We start from the raw sequence: 23,008 nt of genomic DNA, 5'->3' as shown, positions 1-23,008 counted from the left end.
CAGTCAAATATATTTTGAGTTGCCAGTTAGTAAAAAAACATGTTAAGAGATTCCTATGTGGATTTGATTTAGGCACCCCTTCTAATTAAATAAAATTTTAACATTTGAGAGCTGTACCTTATGCAGAAAATGAGTTTAGTTACTAGAAAGTGAGTTTAGTAACTTATTAAACTAACTTACAAACTAGTCAAATAACTTCATTATTGTCAGTAAACAGCTGAAATGTGTTTCACAACAATTATAGTTTCCAAACTTTTCTTCAAAGGTTTTTTTAATAAAAAAATGTACAAAATAAATGTGTGAAAGATCTTTTTTTTCCACCACAGCAACAATAAACGAAACATGCAATATTTCAACAACACAACAAAGTCTGACTTTTGTAATTCATTGTAGATCTGAAACATAAAAGGGTCTTCCATGTTTAAAAGAAACAGACAATTGCATAGATTTTGTTGGATAATTTTTCTTTTGTTGTGGTCTAGAACATTTTAAGTATATTCTCACCAACAAAAAGAGGACATTTTCTTCACTTCACTTTCGTCACTTTTTCTTCAGAAATGCCTGCTGTAGTTGAATGACATTTAATGAATAAGCTCACCCAAGTCCGCTAATGAGTAAAGTCACTGGATGTTTGTCATCCTTTTACTATCAAATGAAATGCAAAAGGCCTTGTTAATAAAATGCAAATATTTTGTTTTGTACCAAACATTTTACATTGTCATATTTACATTTTTCAATGAAATAATAATCTCACTCTAAAAATAAAAGAAGTGTGTTCATCTGCATCACCCACCTGTGCTGGCTGGCCATATTTGCACCATTCTTGAATTGTGGTCCGGTCACTCAAAATTATTTAGAGGGCCTCAAATGGCCCGCAGACTGCTCTTTGAACACCCCTAGTGTAGGGTCTGCACCTTCACTTGACATCATTACCAGAACAAGTAATACATTTCTAGTTCTGCTCATGTAGTGGACTCTAATCATAGTTTTTATAAGCTAAAATACAACAAGTACCCTCAATAAATTTAACATTTAAATTATTAATAATCCTATAATCAGATAACAGAGTGAATGGAAATTTCCAAATAATTAAGAAAAATATTTGTAATTTCTTTCTTTTTTAAAACCCTGTGTTTTATCTCAGTTTTCTGCAACACTTTATGTAAAAGGAATGATCATTCACTGTTGTGTTCTAATGCAAATGCTTGCAGCACGAAATTGGCTTGCGCGACCTTGCATCTGATGAACCTTTTAAATCAGGTTGGTATTTACCCTTCCACCTACGCGGTGATCACCATACAGCCGGTGCGGCGTGTCATCCAGCAGCAGCAGCAGTGTCCCTGAAAGGCCTCCCTTTGCGTTGTTGCTGTGCAGCGCTGCCAGCTGGTCAGCTGATCACTTATCGCAGCTGTTCCAGTGCTCGCCCCTTTAGATGCTGCTCCCGCTCTTTATTTACCGAACCGCCAGGCAGGGGGTTGGAGCTCCAAGAGTGCCACAATTCAACAAATAGACTAATATTACTTTTAAATTGATTTAAAGAACAAAAACATAGATTATTTCATGGTGCACTTTAGCACAGGGACCACTAAACAGTTACATAAAGCTCGAAATATTTATATCGTTTTTTTCTTAGTCATGTGCATCCCAATAAATTAGAACATCTTTAAAAAGTTGTTTTATTTCAGTAATACAATTGTAATACAATAAGAGATTTATTTCAACTGTTTTTTTCTGTACATTTAGATGATTAGTAAGGCCTACAGCAAATGAAGCAAATTATTCAGTTTTTCACAAAATTATAATATTACACAAGTAAAAGGATTTTTAAAACATAAGTGTTGGCTAACTGAAAGGTATGTATATGTATTGCACACTATGTGCATTCGGTGCTTGTTAGGGCTCCTTTTGCACAAATTATTGCATCAGTGCAGCAACAAATCCAGCAAAACATTTTGATTACAATTTAACCGAAAAATGTTGGTTCGTGATACATTCCATTTGTTGGAATTTCCGATCTCCGAGTAGGAAATTTCAACTAGAACATCCTCGAAAGTCAGAATTATGAGTCGAACAATCAGGACAACTCGACCATACCCGACCTCTGCATTTAAGATGGTTGCCACCCGCACCAATATTAGTAAAAGGTTCTTACTTTGACTGTTTTTAGCAGTTCTTTATTATTTATGAAACATTTAGTCTGTTGAACATGTACTACTTTTCAGTGTTTAGAAGGGTTTTTCAACGCTGTTTATATCCACAAAAAAACGCTTAGAACAGTGTTTATTGTCATTGTTATTGTTGTAAGACTGCTGTTACAGCTGCCAGCAATATGAACAAAAATAAGCAGGAAACTGGAACGCTACAACTCGGAGATGATGTAAACTCCGACTTTCCAGTTCCGACTTCCGAGTTTAATGGAATGCAGCGTCAACTGTTAGCTCATTTGTTATGTGGGGTGTCCAGCAGAGAGCATTAAGGCAGATATGCTTATATGGGTTGAACTGTAAATTAATATATTAACTTAGTAAAAGTTGATAACTGCTATATGACTTGACATTGTAAAAAGTCTGTCTTGGAACAGGAAGTCAAGCTTGAATCCAGGTTGGACTAATTTAGCGACAGGACTAATGCTAAAGTTAACTTCCTAGCAAGCTAAGCATCTTAAACCTGAGGGAGTTGTCAATGAACACAAAATCTTAACTGTGGTAGTCAGGTAAAAGGTTTGCATGTCCCGTTGTTACATTAGATTTAAAATTGTTTGTATCAAGCTTTAATTGGTTTAGTGACATCACTACGCTACCTTGTAATATGCTAGCAGGTTTTACAGCTTGCAATTGGAACCCTTTTTAAAGGGTACTGGCACTGTTGTTTCTAATGAAAGAGATATTTTAGCTATGGTTATTGCTGAAAATATTTACATTCCACCTTTTTACAATAGAATCTGTACTATTTTGTTAAAAGTGCCATGCTCCTAGCTAGCATGCTAGCACATTTGACAACTAACAAGCTTCCTAACCCTGGGACACTTGTTGCTAATGAGGCATGTTAACTGGTTTTGTCCAGAAAAGATTCATACGCCTCATTGTTAGAATATTATCAAAACGTTTATTTCAATTTCACAAATGTTTTCTATCCTAATCAAAAAACTATATATTTTTTGTTTCCTTTTATTATCTGAGGAAAAGGTTGATGAGCAAACAATCCTCATAATCATAAATTAACTATTTTTGTTGAGTAAATACATTTAAAATTGAATTGTTAGGATTTAACTAATTTAAGTTTCTTTTAGCTGCTAAAAACATAGTCTCTACACAAAAATATTCATCAAACTCTATCTAAATAAAATGTATGTAAATTCTTATATTTTTTTCATTTGGTAAATTCAGTTTGTTTTGTTGTTTTTGTTTGCGTGTTGATGTTTATTGTACTGAATGATTGCTGTAATATTAAATGTATAGTATTTTCTAACAATTTTTTCCCCCTTAAATTAATCAGATTTATTTGGCGTCTCTCAGCGCTAAATAGTTCTTTGTTTACACGCAGTTCCCCCGTCTCTGCGGAAGGAGGCATTTGGTGGTGCGGTGTGTGACTCCTACCAGCTGTTTCCCGCCTTGAAAGCAATCCGATCAGCTGCACACACATCAACACACACTCACACACACAGAGACACGGTCATGCAGAGGGGGAAAGCAAAGGGGAGGGAGAAGGAGAGGTAGAGCGCCACACACAACGAGGGAACCCCATCAGCTGGAAGTCGAGTAACATTACAACTCTCGGTAGCCTCAAAAAGAACTACAATACACGGACGAGGGATTCGGATTTACTTTGAGGATTTAACCCGCGTCGGATCACGGGATTTTTGTCAGCTGTTTCCCTTTAATCTAGGGAGACTGCCGTTTTGTTTTTTTGTTTTTTTTAATTTTGGTGAAGGGGGCCAAGCTGGCGAGAGGCGAGCATGGAGTATTTCATGGTTTCAGCTCAGAAGGTGCCCCCGCTGCAACATTTCAGGAAAACGGAGAAAGAAGTGATTGGTGGTCTCTGTAGGTGTGTATATAAACCACATGTGCTCAATTCAGTACGAATATAACTGTAAGAGCTGTCCACGCACTGAGGCAACATGTTTGATCTGATCTGTTATTGTGTACACGACTCGCTCACGGAGGAGCTGCGGGGACTAATTAACACCAAACACCGGTGTTATACCGCAAATGAGCGCCTTGGTCTCTAGTGCTGCGAGTGCAACGTCTCCTGTCCTGTATTTTGCTCATTTGGTGTAAAAATATATGTATTTTGAGGCTAACAAACATAAACCACGTGGTTCCGTGCACACCACGCTGCTACTCCGCTCCAGTGCACATCCCGTATCTATTTATCCTCATACGTGCTTTTAATTTGCATAAGAAAATTTAATGTTTTACTAATGGATCCTGTGGTCCTTAAAAGGGTCAGTTTTAGCTGAACACATCTTTGGGGGGACATGATTTGCTGAAAGAGAGCCGAAGTTATTGTGGGTAGTGCGGCCATGCTTGTGGCTTGAGCTAAAAGTGATGGGGGGGGGGGGTGGTTGGTGTTAGTCTCGCGTTGGATGATCGAACTGTTTTCCGCTAATGTAAAATATAAACAGCTCTTCTCATATTGACCTTCTCTTTAATTTGTGATAAAATAATTGGGGTTTCTGTGCGGCTTGCTGGCGCTATCGAGCCTCCTCCACTGCGTCTTTTCATCCCGCACCTCTGCCATGCTGCCTGCCGCATTGTTGTAATGGCGGAGGACATGAAAAAGTCTGCTCGGAGCACCGAGGTGCTGTCGGGTCGGGCTCTGTGGTGACGAAGGGCTCTTTCCTTTGGCTTTTGCTAATATTTGTTTAATGCGTATCAGATAACGGGATATTTGGCGTTCGAGGGGAGGCAGGAATATTAAAAGTTGCGTTATTAATAAGGGGGTGTGTATGTCGCTGAAGGCCCGTCGATACGTCCGCAGCCCTGCTTGTAGGAGGAGGCGGAGGAATCTTTTGCTGTTTGCTGCTGCAACTGCTGCGGGCGCATGGCTACTCTGGGAAATGTAGTCTTTGTTCTGTTTGTCTCAAATCATCCAACAGTCAGCTGTGAACAAATAAAATCAGCAAAAAATATAACGATATAACAAATGTCTATGCTCTGGTATAAAAATAAATATATATACTACTGTAATCAGCTTATTTACATGTATTATTTTTTCTGTGCAGTGCCTATATTTTTATCTAAAAATAGGGGCTTTTAAGTGTTTTATAATAAAAAAAATATTGTACACAAATCTTAAGGTAACTATACCTTTTACTTTTTTCAAAACAATATCTAAAAAGTGAAACAATACATTTATTAATTTATTGAGATACACAAAGGTTTTGTAGCGAATTTCTGAACTTCGATTTTTGTAAAGCGTCACGATGACTTTCTGATGCAGATTGCTGTCAGTTGAGTGCATTTCTATTTTAGGTGTTTATAGTTACTTAAATATTATCTGTAAACAATATTATGAAATACAGATGCATATCTGTTGTTTGCCTCGTGTTTGTTAACTATGTTTATCCTTTACAACATTGGTGTCTAGAGCTGCCCCAAACAATCAGCCAGAGATAGGACTCAGTCGATTTTCCCTTGGTTAATTCTGGTTATTCATCAGCATGTCAAATAATGAAAATATAAATATATTGTCATATTGTTGGAATTAATGAAAGCTATCGACCCATTTTGGACTATAAACACATCAATCTACAGCATGTGCTTTTATGTATTTTTTTAAATCAGATAACGGTTAAGGAGATATTTCTTATATGGTTCTGGATAATCTGCAGCACATTTTTCTGTTTGTGTATAATTGGTATTAGCCAGAAGAGGCCTGATTGTTCATTACTGGCACAATGCAAGGTTGACTGAATATATCACCAGAATAAGATGACCCTGTTTTGGCACATTAAAGTGTAACTGAATGGTAAAATAAATGGGAGTCACAGAATATTGTTGACTTATGCATTTTATTTTTCATCTGGATGGGAATGAGATTTCTGAGTACTAAATCTGCCACTTGCCTGTTTACAGTCTGGTGAAGTACCTAGGAGATTTATTATAAGTTATTACATTAACAGCACAGACGTTTCAGCCTTATTTGATTACCTGGTTCTGCTCCTCTTTGTTTTCAAAAAGCATTAATTGGATTTGATCATATTCTTATGTTTTTTTGGCAGTTTGCGCCTGTGTGTATCTACACACTTAGCATTCAGACATGCGTGCATATCCTTTTTTTCTCATCTGTGTCTGCACCACAGTTCCTGGTGTGTTCGCGCTGAGTCAGTACAGCATAGAACTTGACATGAGATGCAGAGGTGGAAGTAGAGGATGTTGCAGGAAGTGCTCTTAGAATATCCCCTAACTTGAACACCAGCACCTGGCTTGCACAGGCTAATTTTGAATATATTTTACTTACAGTGGTAAAATGCATACATTGCAAGAGTCCTGCTTTCAGTGCAAAGCATGGAACCAATCATAAGCTGCCAATCTGGTTTGTTTTTCTACTCCTAATATTTTAGTTCCAAGTAATTAATTCCTGCTTTTCTCTAATGCAAGGATGCATAATCTCTGAAATATAAGGTCATAGGGTGAGTCAAAATGCATTTGATAAGCGCATCATAATAAGTTTGTCTGTAGCTGCTGTATGCAAGAAAAGTTTCTGCTGAAGTTAAGTTGATCCTGATTTCCAGCTGAAGGTTTTATCTGCGCTCACAATTCATGGTCAACTAATGGATTTGCTTCCCTCCCTTTTTTGTTTCTCCCTCAGTCTGGCCAACATTCCTCTGACCCCAGAAACAGCCAGGGACCAAGAGAGGCGAATTCGCAGAGAGATCGCCAACAGCAACGAGCGTCGGCGTATGCAGAGCATCAATGCTGGATTCCAGTCACTTAAAACACTCATCCCACACAGTGATGGGGAGAAGCTCAGCAAGGTGGGTCTCAAACTGTGGGTTTGAATTAGGCCGTGTGAAAGTATTTATTCGCTTCAACTTTCTTTGGATTTTATGTGATGGGCAGAAACACAAGGGCATAGTGCTTTTCTTGATCTAAGTAAAAACTAGTGCAGCCAACTGCCTATAGAAGTTAGTAAATGCAGTCCACTTGTGTGTGTGTGTAAATACACTGTTCTTTGAAGGCCTTAGTGGTTTTTTTAGGGAACCTTAGTGAACAAACAGCTTCATGACCACCAAGGACACATCAGACTGATCACAGCTAAATTTGTGGAGAAGATATGGCCGTCCGCCTAAACTGAGACGCGGTGCTGGGAGACCATTAATCAGCAGGCAAGGCAAGGTGCACTTCCTTTGTCTGGAGGAGCTGCAGGGATTCACAGCCCAGTTGGGAGAATTTGTCTACAAAAGAGTTATTACACATGCCCTCTACAAATTTGGACTTTATGGAAGATTGGCAAGAGCAAAACCACTGTTGTAAGAATCCTAAAGGACGTCCCATTTGGAGCTTGCTTCAAGTCGTGTAGAGGAGACTGCAAACACGTGGAATAAGGTGCTCTAATCAGATAAGATGTAAATTGAACTTCTCAGCTTACATATAAGACGCTATGTGTGGTGGTAAACCTACCATTAACATCACCCTAGACAGCCAGTCTCCAATATGAAACATGATGGTGGAAAAATCATGCTGTGGGAGTCTTTTTCTTTAGCAGTGACAAGCTTATGAGTGGTGATGGGCAGATGGATGGAGCTCAATACAGAGCAACCTTGAAAGAAAACCGCAGTAAAATACATTGATGTTTGTTGCTGCAACATGCCAAAGTGATAAAGAGATATCAATACTTTTGCAGGGGACTGTAGATGTATGGGTTTGAACTCGCTGTCATAACTAAACTCCTGATATTCTTCAGGCTGCAATCTTGCAACAGACAGCTGAGTACATCTTCACTTCGGAGCAAGAGAAGACACGGCTATTGCATCAGAACAGTCAGCTCAAACGAATCATTCAGGTACAGAAGTATGCATGAATATGTCCAGACTTCTCTTCAGTTTCAGCGTTCATCTAAACCAGGTGTCTCATTCTATGCTTGTGCTCTCCAGGAGTTAAGCGGTTCCTCCCTGAAGAGGAGACGTGCAGAGGAGAAAGATGAAGGCATCGGCTCACCAGACATCCTGGAGGAGGAGAAGACTGAAGACCTGAAGAGGGAGATGATTGAGCTGAGGCAGCAGCTGGAAAAGGAGCGAACAGTCAGGATGGTGCTGGAGGATCAGGTAACAGTCGGTTGGGGAAAAACCACACAGCAGGGCACATTTTCACAAGTTTTAAGTGCAGTGACTGATGCACCTTTTTCTCAACGTGTCCTGCACGGCAGATGCGCTCCCTGGATGCTCAGCTATACCCAGAGAAGCTGAAGGCGATCGCCCAGCAGGTCCAGGAGCAGCAAGCCCAGACTCAGAGTCTTGTTCATCTGCAGAAGCAGCTAGAGAGGGACCTCACTCCAGCACACAGCCCCCAGGTTGAATCCATCTCACTCCGGCTCTCATTAACACCAAGATCTTATAAAGAATTTAGATTATTTTCTGACTAATCTTAAATTTTAGTAGCTGCTTCGTTTTATCATCCCAAAACGAGCTTCCAGCATTTAGTGAAGTGTTTAAATTCCCCATAGATTATTTTTAATTTCACATCTCATAAAATGTAGTTTATTTGATGCTCTTTAAGCTAAATAATTTAAAATTCAGATAAAATAAAGACACATTTTGACCAATCTTTAAATTTTACAAATACATAGTTGTATAGGAGAGTCATCCCTAGGCCTACAGTCAAAGGTCAACAGCCATGACAATTTTAAAGTGTGTCAAACGAGCTGCTCACACATCCCCTCGCTGTGCCTGTTCCCTCCATGACATCTTTGTCTTCCCATTTCCTCAGCTTCACCCCGACAGAGCAAGAGGTCAGCCCTGATATGATGTCATCAACATCAGACTGAACTAATTAGGCCTATGTATATATCAGTCTGCTTTAAAATGACAGCAAAAAAACTTTTTTTTTGCCTGACTGAAATTACTACGATTTCTTTTTAGGAGTTTTTTCGAACATAAGGATATTTAGGCTTCATCACAGTAAAAGGCATCATATTTGAACTTGTTTACTCCTTAAAATTTTTTATCAAATTATTTTTGATTATAAATGTAAATGTTTTTGTTTTTAGTAAGTGTTTATTGTTGTTTGTTTATTGTGTGATTATTTTTGATTTCAGGTGTTGGCTCCTGCTACCCCGCCGGCACCCACACACCATGCCACCGTCATCGTTCCTGCACCTGCACAGACTCCCCAGTCCCATCATGTTACCGTAGTAACCATGGGCCCAACATCGGTTATTAATTCTGTGTCCACATCTCGACAGAACCTGGACACCATCGTTCAAGTAAGCTGCAGTTAAAACTCAAATGATTACTGTGGTCTTTTTCTCCACATGCGACCACTAGAGGGCGCTATAGTCCCTGACATGTCTCTTCTATTATTCCCCAGGCAATCCAGCATATCGAGGGCACCCAGGGAAAGGGTTTTGAGGAGGAGCAGAGGAGGGCGGTCATCGTTACTTCGGGGCGCATGCTCTCTGACGCGACGGGCTCAGACACGGCATCGAACAGCGACGGACCCGACGAGTCTTCGCTGCCATGAGCTCGTCTCCCTGAAGGCTCGTGTACCGTACACCTTCATACACACACACACTCACAGACAAAAGGGCCCCAGAGCAGACCAGGGCTACGGGAGACTACAAGCTCACAGCACTCTTGATCAGTGGGCATAAACCAGGCTGGTAGTTGGATTATAGCACTCATTTTGACTTGTTTGTTTTTGTTTTTCTCTTCAACAGATTTTATGAAAATAGGCCCCTGAAAAGGTTTACAATTACACATGCATACCCATAGTTTCTCTCTTTTTTTTGCTTACCTCCAGCCTCAGCTCTTTTACTCACCTACACAAACTCTTGTCTCTTCGTGAATCTATGGAAATATAATTAAAGCTACTACTTTGCAGATTGATTTTTATAGACTCGGTCAAACTGGAAACTGGATAAATATCTCCATTAGCTGCTGGGACTGTCCTCCTCGCGCTGTGACTGATCAAAGAAACGGGAAAGAGGCCCACATGTGTGACACCGGCATGCTTCACCTGAGCGTAAATATTATGAAGATTGATGCCCTATCAAACAGCTTCACTCGAGAACTATCCGAGCTGTTTGCAAAGACACTGTGAGCTTGCAAGACTGTCCTTAAAGTTTTTTGTTATTTTATTGTTGTTAAAGTCATATTTTTCATGTTTTTCCTCTTAAAGTCTCCACTAGAACGTTAAAACAAAATCTAAAAGCTGTTTTAATGGCTGACTGGTGCTCATATGATAAGAGAGTGCACTTACTGGTTCAAAACTCCAGTTTTGTTTAGTTTAGTTTTTTTTTGTTTCTTTTGCTGGGCTGGGATCCCAGTAATCCCACATCTTGCCTGTACTGTCCTTACTGTTGATATCCTCCACGTTTTGAGTATAAAAGCACCTGACCTAGTATTTAAGCTAGTATGTGGGCCATGTTGAGTACTTTTGAGGAGTGTGTGTCTCTCGAGTGTTTTGAGGCAGCAGGGTTTAGTGGTGCCCGGGACTCTGGTAGTCTGAAACACCGCCACTTTAGCCTTGGAACACACGACTCGTTTATGTGAAAAGGACGCATACAATCACTTATTCGTTCGATCTTAAGAGCCTGTTTCATTGTTTGTTCCACCTTTTGGAACTACTCACACCTCACAAACTGTTAGGGATATTTGGCATTTGGGTAAATATGGAAAACGTAAAGAGATCATGCTACAGTGATATTATATCATAAAAGTAGGATACTTAAGTAAAGGCATGCTACGGTGATTTCCTCATCTCAAACAATTTATTGAAACAAAATCCAACAACTCCTGCTGTTCACTTGTCAACTTATTGCCTGCTGAGGCATGGCCTTTCTTGAAGGGTGACCCTAAGGTCGTTGAGGATCTAGGTTACAGAGTTACGCGCTTCTAGATGGTGACTCAGCTGATCCCATAGGTTTTCTGTGGGATTCAGCTCTGGAGAAAGGGCAGGCCACTCCATTCAAGGTGCCCCATTCTGCAACAGCCATTCCCTAATGATGTGACTTCGATTAGCCGGAGCAATGTCGTCCATGAAGATGAAATTAGGCAAGACCATGATGCCTGAGCCTCATCATCATTCCAGGCACATTCCTTAAATGTGCCTGGAGTTGAGTGGCATTCATCATACGGTTTCGCAGGGCACCATTCACACTGAAGCGGTCATCAGTGTGGCATTTGGCCAAAGGGCGTCCACTTCCACATCTCCTCTGACTCTTCCAGTCTCTCTGTGTCTTTGTTGCAACCTGCTGATGACACTCTAAGCTCAGTGACCAATTCTGTCTGAGAAGAGGAAGTTGTGCAAAAAGCACTGAAACATTGAACAGTTGGACATGTTCATTCAAAGGTTTAAAGAAAATCACATTAAGTTCACTGGTAAAGGTTATAGTTTATTTCAGCATAATCCTGAAATTTCGCCAGAAAGACGAATATCCCTATCTTTTTGTGAGTAGTGTTTATCAAATGAGAGTATGGTGAAATTTAAAGAAAAAGCCCAATGAACTTGTTTGAGTGTGCCATTAATGGGGGACACTGGATTTTACTACATATGCTCTATGCATTTCCTAACATCCGTACTTTTTGTGTATTTTCCGTTTAACCTTTAAATGTAATGACTGATTGACCTGTCCCAAATAGAGGGGTTGCAGCTTGCCTTATTATTGGCTGCAGGGAGGCCATCCTTTCATACAGCTTCAGGGAACAATCTGGACGCTTTTCATTTGGTGGCAAAACATTTTTACCTCTGTGATCAGGCTTGTAAACACCAGATGTATGCCATTACATATATTTCCATTTATATAGTTATTTTATGTTTTGTTTTTTTCATTACGTTTGCCCCAGAATGAAACATTGCTAATGTACACACTATGATTAGGGTAAATTAATTTAATTTTAATTGTGTTTGGATATACAGTGCCTTGCAAAAGTATTCAAAACTTTTTATTATATATTGTCACATTAAATCAGCAGTCTTTAATGCTTTTACTTTTATGGGGTAGACCAACACAAGGTAGTGGATCACTGTGGCGTGGAAGGGAAATGATACAGGGTTTCTTAAATTTCCTCAAGCAGGTTGTTTTTTTATGTGCAGCAAAGTCAGCTGATACCATGTATTATGATGGGGTTGGTTTGTTCATGATAATGTGAAGTGTTAGTTTGCCCCTGATTTTCAGTTGAATTTAGGTCTGGACTTTGACTAGGCTATTCTAACACATGCTTAGATCTAAACCATTTCATTGTAACTCTGGCTGTATGCTAGAGGTGCTGTCGCTCTGGAAGGTGAACTCCCATCCCAGTCTCAAGTCTCAACAGGTTTTCTTCCAGACAGTATTGAGCTAAATTCATCTCCTATCAGTTCTGACCAGATTCCCTGTACCAGCTGCAGAAAAGCATCCCCACCGCATGATGTAGCGACTACCAAGTTTGAGCAATGGGGACCTTGTGTATAGCTCATCTGCAGTGTATGCTTTCTACCACTCATATTACTTTGGAGGTGGGCTATTGCTTGTCTCACCTGGCTCGAGCACCTTCTTCCACATTTTTGCTGTGTCCCTTACATGGCTTGAGGCAAATTTCAGGACACCTTATGGCTTTCTTTCTTTTTGTAAGCCCAGATTTGCACAAAGGTTGACTCTATTTACGTTATGTTAGATTTATCACATAAAGTGTAACTGAATAAATGGAAACTTGTGGTTGTTGCATGCCAAAGTGTAAAACAGTTCAAGGGGTACTTTTGCAAAGCACTGTATGTGTAGTTCTGAAAGCTTTTGAGCTCCTAAGTGTGAAATATGTGGGAAAAAAACTTCCATACTAAGACATTCCAAGAAGTCATATTGAAGGTTTCCTGCGATCCTGCAGAAAAACCGAATCACGTTTTGGACTCTTTGGCTAATCTCAGCATTTAGATGCAACTGTGCAAAGATTAAGCTTTGAACTGCTGGACAGGCGAGTTAAAGCCGAACACTCCTCTTCATGATCTGTGTGTTGGGAATTCCCCTTTTAAACCTGTTGATGTCAGGTGCGTAGGTTGTTGTTATAGGAACATGGGGGGGTGACTGAAAAACTGAAGATTCTTCTGGTTCCTCCCAGTATCTGCATTGGAAAGTGTTCCTGCTGATTCCAAGAACTGGTTACTCTCCATGCATCTGTCTTTATTCTGTGTTTTGCGTTACAAAGTTATAATGTGGGCATATCAGATTGTCGGATTAGTGGGGGAGGGACTAAGGATCACTAAATAGGGCGAAGATTACAAAGCACTTACTGTAATGTACTGGAGTTTGCCTCTTTTTTATGTGTAAAGGAGGATCTCCTCATCTGAAGCTCTTGAGGTTATGATTAAAAAAACGCACAGCTGTGTATCCCCCTCTCCTCCATGTCAGTCCTCCTACATTTACCAGTTTACCCTTCATCTTTTTGCATCTTTTATCCAGTTGTATCATTTTTTTCTTTTCATCTTTACAGCTCAGTTTCTTCCCTCTTGTGTTTTTGTTTTTTTCTTCCTTTGTTTCCTTTTTTTTTTTTTGTACTTTGTTAGACCGGTCAGTGCATATGGTCATCAAGAAGCTATTTTGTTTGGTTTTTGTTTATGTTTCGGGGATAAAGAGGCTTGTGCCTTTGTAAAGACAGAATAATAAAGTTTGTACTTTGTTTTTTAAACATTTGGCTGGTGTATGTGTTTTCTTTTGTTCCCTAAAAATATTTGATTATAGCACCCATAATGACATGACTGGTTTGTCTCTGCCAATTCTGGTTGGTGACCGTTTGGGCAGCTGAGTCCAAGTGTCTGCTGCCAATTGGTTGATGGGCTTTGGAAGCACCCCCACCCCCTCATTGCTAAATTGAGACTGCCCACCTTGTATGTGACATGCACACCAGGGACAGTAGGTGGCATCTTGTGTCGTTTCCAGACATGCATTGAACCAATTAAAGTTCCCTCTTTTCACCCTCATCAAAGATCCCACAAGTTATGGTGGACAAATACCGATAATCATTTTAAATGTTTTAGCTGTTTTAACTTATCTTCATATAGACTCTAAAAGAATGGCAGCAAGTTAAAGGTTTTATTACAAATAAAAAAATATATTTTTATGTATGTTTTTTTTTTTTTATTGATGCCAGCATCACAGTTTTAAAGGGTAAGCTAAAATAAGTAATGTAAAAACTACCTGGTGCTATACATGTAAATTTTAATGTAAATTAAAAATAATTTTCTTTCAGTAAATTCATTCAGAAAGTGAAAGTCACATACATTTATTACACACAGACTCAATATATTTGAGCTTACGGCTAATAGAATCTCAAAATGCACTTTCACAGAAAATTAAAATGTTACATAAGACAAAATAAAAAGGATTTTTTTCCCCCTTCCACTAAGCTTTTCATCAATACTGGTAAAAGCCAGCTTTTGTAGCTTACCTGCCTTGTGGAGGTTGTCAGTGACTCTCAGGTGAACAACTTGTCAAGTTGGCAGTCTTCCTCATAATCGTGCAGGTCATTAAATTATATTTCTGGATTAAAAATGAAAAAGTAAGAACAAATCCTCTTTTTTTTTTTTTATCTTATGTAATACTACAATTTTCTTTTTTAATGTGGTATTTTTTAAAATAACTGAGTTTTGGGATTTCCTTAGCTGTAAACCATAATTGTCCAAACAAACAGGAATCAATGCTTGAGATGTATCACTTTTTATGTTTCACTTTCTGACTTAAATTGTTGAACACATTTGTATATGAATTTTCAATTTATAAAAATGCACTTGTATAATAACTTTGTTTTAAAAGTTTTAACTATACATTTAATTTTTTTTCTACATTTAATAATTGGCACATATCAATAACTGACTCCTTTAATGTTCAAAATGCCTGGATGTCTGAAAATGGAAGCCTTATTACTATGTATGACATTGGGGACATCTCTTGACATTGGGTTATATGTTCCTTTTATTCATCACTGGTTCATCAGAGTTTAACAGTCTGAAAAAAATAATGCCAGTGTTTGTTATCTATATTTGAATGAAGAGCTCAAGTTGTCTAGAATCCATAAAAGCCTATTTACCTTCAGAATTAAGGTTTTACGCTCTGAAAATGAACATGCTGTAAGGTTTGGACACGCTCCCCAAGTCATATGGGTCCGACGTGGTCGGGAGAGAAACTTCCTGCCATATTTAGGGATGAATTTACAGTTAAACTTGATTCCCGAGGAATGGTGAGATTATGTTCGCCACTTTTTGTCTGCGTGAGTTTGATAAAACACTAATCCGCCCAGCAATCAAGGCTGACTCAGGCGGACTCTCCTAACCCAATTACTTTCACCAACTTGCCAGTCGTTTGAGTATACAGGTCCTTCTCAAAATATTAGCATATTGTGATAAAGTTCATTATTTTCCATAATGTAATGATGAATATTTAACATTCATATATTTTAGATTCATTGCACACTAACTGAAATATTTCAGGTCTTTTATTGTCTTAATACGGATGATTTTGGCATACAGCTCATGAAAACCCAAAATTCCTATCTCACAAAATTAGCATATCATTAAAAGGGTCTCTAAACGAGCTATGAATCTAATCATCTGAATCAACGAGTTAACTCTAAACACCTGCAAAAGATTCCTGAGGCCTTTAAAACTCCCAGCCTGGTTCATCACTCAAAACCCCAATCATGGGTAAGACTGCCGACCTGACTGCCGTCCAGAAGGCCACTATTGACACCCTCAAGCAAGAGGGTAAGACACAGAAAGAAATTTCTGAATGAATAGGCTGTTCCCAGAGTGCTGTATCAAGGCACCTCAGTGGGAGGTCTGTGGGAAGGAAAAAGTGTGGCAGAAAACGCTGCACAACGAGAAGAGGTGACCGGACCCTGAGGAAGATTGTGGAGAAGGGCCGATTCCAGACCTTGGGGGACCTGCGGAAGCAGTGGACTGAGTCTGGAGTAGAAACATCCAGAGCCACCGTGCACAGGCGTGTGCAGGAAATGGGCTACAGGTGCCGCATTCCCCAGGTCAAGCCACTTTTGAACCAGAAACAGCGGCAGAAGTGCCTGACCTGGGCTACAGAGAAGCAGCACTGGACTGTTGCTCAGTGGTCCAAAGTACTTTTTTCAGATGAAAGCAAATTCTGCATGTCATTCAGAAATCAAGGTGCCAGAGTCTGGAGGAAGACTGGGGAGAAGGAAATGCCAAAATGCCAGAAGTCCAGTGTCAAGTACCCACAGTCAGTGATGGTCTGGGGTGCCGTGTCAGCTGCTGGTGTTGGTCCACTGTGTTTTATCAAGGGCAGGGTCAATGCAGCTAGCTATCAGGAGATTTTGGAGCACTTCATGCTTCCATCTGCTGAAAAGCTTTAAGGAGATGAAGATTTCATTTTTCAGCACGACCTGGCACCTGCTCACAGTGCCAAAACCACTGGTAAATGGTTTACTGACCATGGTATCACTGTGCTCAATTGGCCTGCCAACTCTCCTGACCTGAACCCCATAGAGAATCTGTGGGATATTGTGAAGAGAACGTTGAGAGACTCAAGACCCAACACTCTGGATGAGCTAAAGGCCGCTATCGAAGTATCCTGGGCCTCCATAAGACCTCAGCAGTGCCACAGGCTGATTGCCTCCATGCCACGCCACATTGAAGCAGTCATTTCTGCCAAAGGATTCCCGACCAAGTATTGAGTGCATAACTGTACATGATTATTTGAAGGTTGACGTTTTTTGTATTAAAAACACTTTTCTTTTATTGGTCGGATGAAATATGCTAATTTTGTGAGATAGGAATTTTAGGTTTTCATGAGCTGTATGCCAAAATCATCCGTATTAAGACAATAAAAGACCTGAAATATTTCAGTTAGTGTGCAATGAATCTAAAATATATGAATGTTAAATTTTCATCATGACATTATGGAAAATAATGAACTTTATCACAATATGCTAATATTTTGAGAAGGACCTGTAGTGTGCATGTTTCAGAATCTGCATGAATACAACTAGGAACACAATCTCTGTTATTTACATTTTGGATGTTGGTGTTAACTTTGTATGTATTCTGTTTTAATCTAGAACAAATTAAAATTTGTATTTTCATTTTTCTTTAACTAATTACATGTCTACACTTATTTCCTTCTTGTCAGAACATTTTACAAGGTTTGGAGTATACACAATAAGGACCTTTTGGCCATTCCTTTTTCCATAATCTCTAGATCGTCCGGAGCACCTTGAATTCATTTTGTGCACCATTTCTTCTCATCTGAGATGGACTCAAAGTGGAAAAGTGTGATGTGGTCGGACGAGTCCACATTTCATATCGCTTTTGGAAATTCGTGGATGTGTCCTCTGGGACAAAGAGGAAAGGACTATCTGGATAGTTATCAGCATAGTGTTGTTAAAAGGTAAGGTGATGTAACACAGTGGTAAAAGTGCCTCTGTCCCAGCTTCAGATTGCAAGCATCACATTTAAAATGAGGGAATATTTGCAAAAACGTTTTTTGATGGACTGGCGACGTGTCCAGGGTGTACCCTGCCTCTCGCCCGTAGAATGCTGGAGATTGGCACCAGCTCCACCGTGACCCACTATGGAATAAGCGGTATAGAAGATGAATGAATATTTGCAAAAATGTTTTTCATTTAGAAAATTAAATATCTTGTCTTAGTTTATTCAACTGCTTATAGGTTGATCAGGATTTGCAAATCATGTATTCTATTTTTATGTTTTACAAAATGTCCCAACTTCATTGGAATTGGGGATGTCTGTAGATCAACACACTGCTGCCTTACATGAAGGGCATGTTCTCATCTCTCTCCCATTTTGAAGCATTTCTAAGACTCATTTAAATCCCTAGTAAAAAAGAAGTAGGAATTTCCAATTAAAAGATCCTATTAACTGATATACCTTAAAAAAAAAAAGGGATATAAGCTAAAAATAACACTTCCCTTACATTTAGTTTGTTATTGAGCTGTCTCAGTAGGTTTGGATTGTTTCCCCACTTAATAAAGGTTCAAATTAATTTGTGTGAGAATGTGGTATTGCAATAAAAGATGTATTTATCATAAGGCTTTTGAAACATCTGTACAAGGAGTGCCAATGAACATGGAGAGCACTACATGGAAAAAGATTGTACAAACTGGAGTGACTCTGGATTGATCCAAGTCTTGCATGAAAGTAAAAACACAAAGACAGTTTCTTGTACATAAAGATTCTCAGTGGTACTTCAAATGCATGGACATCAGCCCTTCCACCAGCTAGCCCTCTGTTTGCCCCACCTCTTCCTTCTGCATGCACTCTAACCTTCCTGGCTTGGTATATATAGTCTGTGAGACTATCAGAGTTCTCCTGGCAGCCATCATGAAGGGTACTGTCTCGATCTGCTGTCTCCTCACCCTGCTGTTTTTGCAGGCCACAGCAGGTAAGACTCAAAGGCTTTATGGATTAAGGTCTGGTTTTAAATCCGAGGGTGCATTTGTGGTATGAAAAATTACACCATACTGCTGTTTTTTGGGAGAATTTGATAAAGATTTGAGAGTTTAGAGGTTGATGTGATTAAAGTTTACAGCAGGTAAAATGAGAAGCTGAGCTGTTCCGGTGAAGTTTTGTTTCCTGCTGATCTGAGATAGGTTCAATACTACACAGTCCCACCCTGTTTGCAGTTAGCTCATGTTAATTCACCACTAAGTTATCTAAAGTGAAAATCTGATTTACGTTTTCTTATTTCCAATTTTGATTGGTTTCTGAAGGACTGACAATAAGGAATATTTAGCCTCGGCTGTGGCCTGATTGCATGTCAGCTGTCCCAAGGCATGCCACCTGCTGATGAAAAGTCTTAAAGGAGAGTAGAGCTGCCGTGTGGGGATATTTAATAGACACCGATTTGTTCTTCTCAAATCATTACTAAAAATTAGGTTATGCATTGAAGAATCTATTTTTGTGGGATGCTTTGTGTTTAATAAATAATGTCCCAAACTAAATTATGTGGAACAAATGAAAGAGAATTTCTTGTTCAGTAGTTCTGTTGCCAGGACACACTTTCTAAACCTGCAGCCCTGTCTCTGGGTCTCCAGTGGTGCAGTTATTGTTACCCTTGTCTGTCACCCCTGCCCGTCCTTGGGGTGCCGTTTCTCCCTCCACAGTCCGTAACCAGGCTTCTATGTTCCAGGCTTGTCAGGTGCCTAAGACTGGAAGACCTCCTGAAACCTAACACCGTCCGCCACAGTTTCTCCCTCCCTCCCCCTCTTTGCATCATGGTCGGCTTTGGATATGCTGTGCAGCTGCTGTCACTCTGTACTGTCACAATCGCAATTTATTCCCAGCAACTGACCTTTTAGGGACATGCATTCTCCGGGCAGGAGGGGCCGGACTGTAGGAGCCCTTCTCTACAGACCTCCGTAGGTGTGTTGGTTCCTCAGAATCTAAATTCACCGCTGTATAATATGAACACCTAAGAGAATCATCAGAGGGAAACACATTTACCATATTTTTTCCAGTATACACACCCCTGCTATGTGCAAGGTTATCCACATAGCAGGGGCTTAGGCACAACCGAAGCCAATTATGTACTCTTCACAACTTGTGGGAAAAAAAATCTATCCATAATGTTCCAGTAATCTTGCAAGATAAAACCGCACTGTTGAACACAGATCCTGTTCATGGTTCACCAACGCCATCGTCTTTTTAACTGGGCATGTGGTGGTAGGGATCTTTTTGCAGGAGGTTTTTCTATTTTGCTTTTTGTGTGCCAGGACATCACCAACCAGTATCATGTGCAGTGAAACTACCCCACAGCATGATGGTACCTCCCAGTCTGAGTTACATTAATCCACTCCTGGGTGAACTATAGATAAATCTAGTTATGGGTTGGTTTAACACAACAGGGTTGAATTGGGGGTTTTACCCAGCAAAATTAGTTAGGTATTCAACCAAACAAAACTTGTTAAAAAGATTACTAATCTTTAGGCAACCAAAGAGTGGGTTTAAAAGAATTACTTGTTAATCCATGTTTCATGTAACCTGGATTACCCAACAATTAATACTTGGATTGAAATTAACAGTTTAATTGTTTTTGTTTAAGTCAACTTATCAGATAAAGAAATAAGGACAAAAAAAACATTCTAACGTCCCCCAGTGGGCCCACCACCTGCAGGGGGAACCGTGAGGGACCGGTGCAAAGAGGATTGGGTGGCGGACGAAGGTGGAGACCTCAACGGTCTGATCCCCGGATGCTTAGGCTGGCTCTAGGGACGTGGAATGTCACCTCGCTGGGGGGGAAGGAGCCTGAGCTTGTGCAGGAGGTCGAGAGATATCGACTAGAAATTGTCGGGCTCGCCTCCACGCGCAGCGTGGGCTCTGGAACCCATCTCCTTGAGAGGGGTTGGACTCTCTTCTACTCTGGAGTGGCCCACGGGGAGAGGCGGCGGGCTGGTGTGGGTTTGCTTGTTGCCCCCCAGCTCAGCCGTCTCGTGTTGGGGTTTACCCCAGTGGATGAGAGGGTTGTATCCCTGCGCCTTCGGGTTGGGGAGAGGTCTCTGACTATCATTTCAGCCTACGGGCCGAGTGGTAGTGCAGAGTACCCTGCCTTCTTGGCGTCCCTGTCGGGGGCGCTGGATAGTGCCCCTCCCGGGGACTCCATTATTCTGCTGGGGGACTTCAACGCCCACGTGGGGAACGACAGTGACACCTGGAGAGGCGTGATCGGGAGGAATGGCCTCCCCGATCTGAATCCGAGTGGTGTTTTGTTATTGGACTTCTGTGCTAGTCACGGATTGTCCATAACGAACACCATGTTCAAACATAAGGGTGTCCATCAGTGCACTTGGCACCAGGACACCCTAGGCAGGAGGTCGATGATCGACTTTGTTGTCGTATCATCAGACCTTCGGCTGCATGTTTTGGATACTCGGGTGAAGAGAGGGGCTGAGCTGTCCACTGATCATCACCTGGTGGTGAGTTGGATCCGCTGGAGGAGGAGAAAGCCGGACAGACTCGGCAGGCCCAAGCGCATAGTGAGGGTCTGCTGGGAACGCCTGGCGGAGCCCTCGGCCAGGGATGTATTCAACTCCCACCTCCGGGAGAGCTTCGACCAGATCCCGGGGGATGTTGGAGACATAGAGTCCGAGTGGACCATGTTCTCTGCATCTATTGTCGATGCTGCTGCCCATAGCTGCGGCCGTAAGGTCTGCGGTGCCTGTCGTGGCGGCAATCCCAGAACCCGGTGGTGGACACCGGCAGTAAGGGATGCAGTTAAGCTGAAGAAGGAGTCCTATCGGCTGTGGTTGGCTTGTGGGACTCCTGAGGCGGCTGACGGGTACCGTGAGGCCAAGCGTGCTGCGGCCCAGGCTGTGGCAGAGGCAAAAACCCGGGCCTGGGAAGAGTTCGGTGAGGCCATGGAGAAGGACTACCGGTTGGCCTCGAAGCGATTCTGGCAAACCATCCGGCGCCTCAGGAGGGGGAAGCAGTGCTTTGCCAACACTGTTTATAGTGGGGGCGGGAGACTGCTGACCTCGACTGAGGACATTATCGGGCGGTGGAAGGAGTACTTCGAGGATCTCCTCAATCCTGCCATCACGCATTCCGTGGTGGAAACAGAGGCTGGGGACTTGGGGTTGGACTCTTTCATCACCCAGGCTGAAGTCACCGAGGTGGTTAAAAAGCTCCGCGGTGGCAAGGCTTCGGGGGTGGATGAGATCCGCCCTGAGTACCTCAAGTGTCTGGATGTTGTAGGGCTGTCATGGTTGACACGCCTCTTCAACATTGCGTGGCGGTCGGGGACAGTGCCTCTGGACTGGCAGACTGGGGTGGTGGTCCCCCTTTATAAGAAGGGGGACCGGAGGGTGTGTTCCAACTACAGGGGGATCACACTCCTCAGCCTCCCTGGTAAGGCCTACGCCAGGGTATTGGAGAGGAGAGTCCGACCGATAGTCGAACCTCGGCTTCAGGAGGAACAGTGTGGTTTTCGTCCCAGCCGTGGAACACTGGACCAGCTCTATACCCTCTACAGGGTGCTCGAGGGTTCATGGGAGTTTGCCCAACCGGTTCACATGTGTTTTGTGGACCTGGAGAAGGCATTCGACTGTGTCCCTCGTGATGCCCTGTGGGGGGTGCTCCAGGAGTATGGAATCGGGGGCCCTTTATTAGGGGCGATCCGGTCCCTGTACGAGCGGAGCAGAAGTTTGGTCCGCATTGCCGGCACTAAGTCGGACCTGTTCCCAGTGCATGTTGGACTCCGGCAGGGCTGCCCTTTGTCGCCGGTCCTGTTCATAACGTTTATGGACAGGATTTCTAGACGCAGCCAAGGGCCGGAGGGGGTCTGGTTTGGGGACCAGTGGATTTCGTCTCTTCTTTTTGCGGATGACGTGGTCCTGCTGGCCCCCTCTAGCCAAGACCTACAGCATGCGCTGTGGCGGTTCGCAGCCGAGTGTGAAGCGGCTGGGATGAGGATCAGCTCCTCCAAGTCCGAGGCCATGGTACTCGACCGGAAAATGGTGGCTTGTCCTCTTCAGGTTGGAGGGGAGTTCCTGCCTCAAGTGGAAGAGTTTAAGTATCTCGGGGTCTTGTTCACGAGTGAGGGAAGAATGGAGCGGGAGATCGACAGACGGATCGGTGCAGCTGCCACAGTAATGGGGGCGCTGTGCCGGTCCATTGTGGTGAAGAGAGAGCTGAGCCGAAAAGCAAAGCTCTCAATTTACTGGTCGGTCTACGTTCCTACCCTCACCTATGGCCATGAACTTTGGGTCATGACCGAAAGAACGAGATCACGGATACAAGCGGCTGAAATGAGCTTCCTCCGTAGGGTGGCCGGGCACTCCCTTAGAGATAGGGTGAGGAGCTCGGCCATCCGGGAGGAGCTCGGAGTAGAGCCG

The 23,008-nt window shown here is 41.9% G+C and overlaps 1 protein-coding gene across 1 annotated transcript; it reads left to right on the top strand.

Annotated features, from left to right (window-relative positions):
* The first annotated feature begins 3,540 nt into the window (after positions 1-3,540).
* LOC124863769 (transcription factor AP-4-like) lies at positions 3,541-13,824 on the top strand. Its single transcript, XM_047358242.1, has 7 exons — positions 3,541-4,044; positions 6,814-6,979; positions 7,909-8,007; positions 8,099-8,269; positions 8,371-8,514; positions 9,259-9,426; positions 9,531-13,824. Exons 1-7 carry the CDS (start codon positions 3,956-3,958, stop codon positions 9,681-9,683), a joined length of 990 nt encoding a protein of 329 aa, XP_047214198.1. The 5' UTR covers positions 3,541-3,955; the 3' UTR covers positions 9,684-13,824.
* The last annotated feature ends 9,184 nt before the right edge of the window (positions 13,825-23,008 follow it).

Source organism: Girardinichthys multiradiatus, chromosome Y (assembly GCF_021462225.1).
Source record: "Girardinichthys multiradiatus isolate DD_20200921_A chromosome Y, DD_fGirMul_XY1, whole genome shotgun sequence".
NCBI classification, from domain to species: Eukaryota; Metazoa; Chordata; class Actinopteri; order Cyprinodontiformes; family Goodeidae; genus Girardinichthys; species Girardinichthys multiradiatus.
Note: the sequence above shows the minus strand (reverse complement) of the source record. Positions and strands in the feature narration are given on the sequence as shown.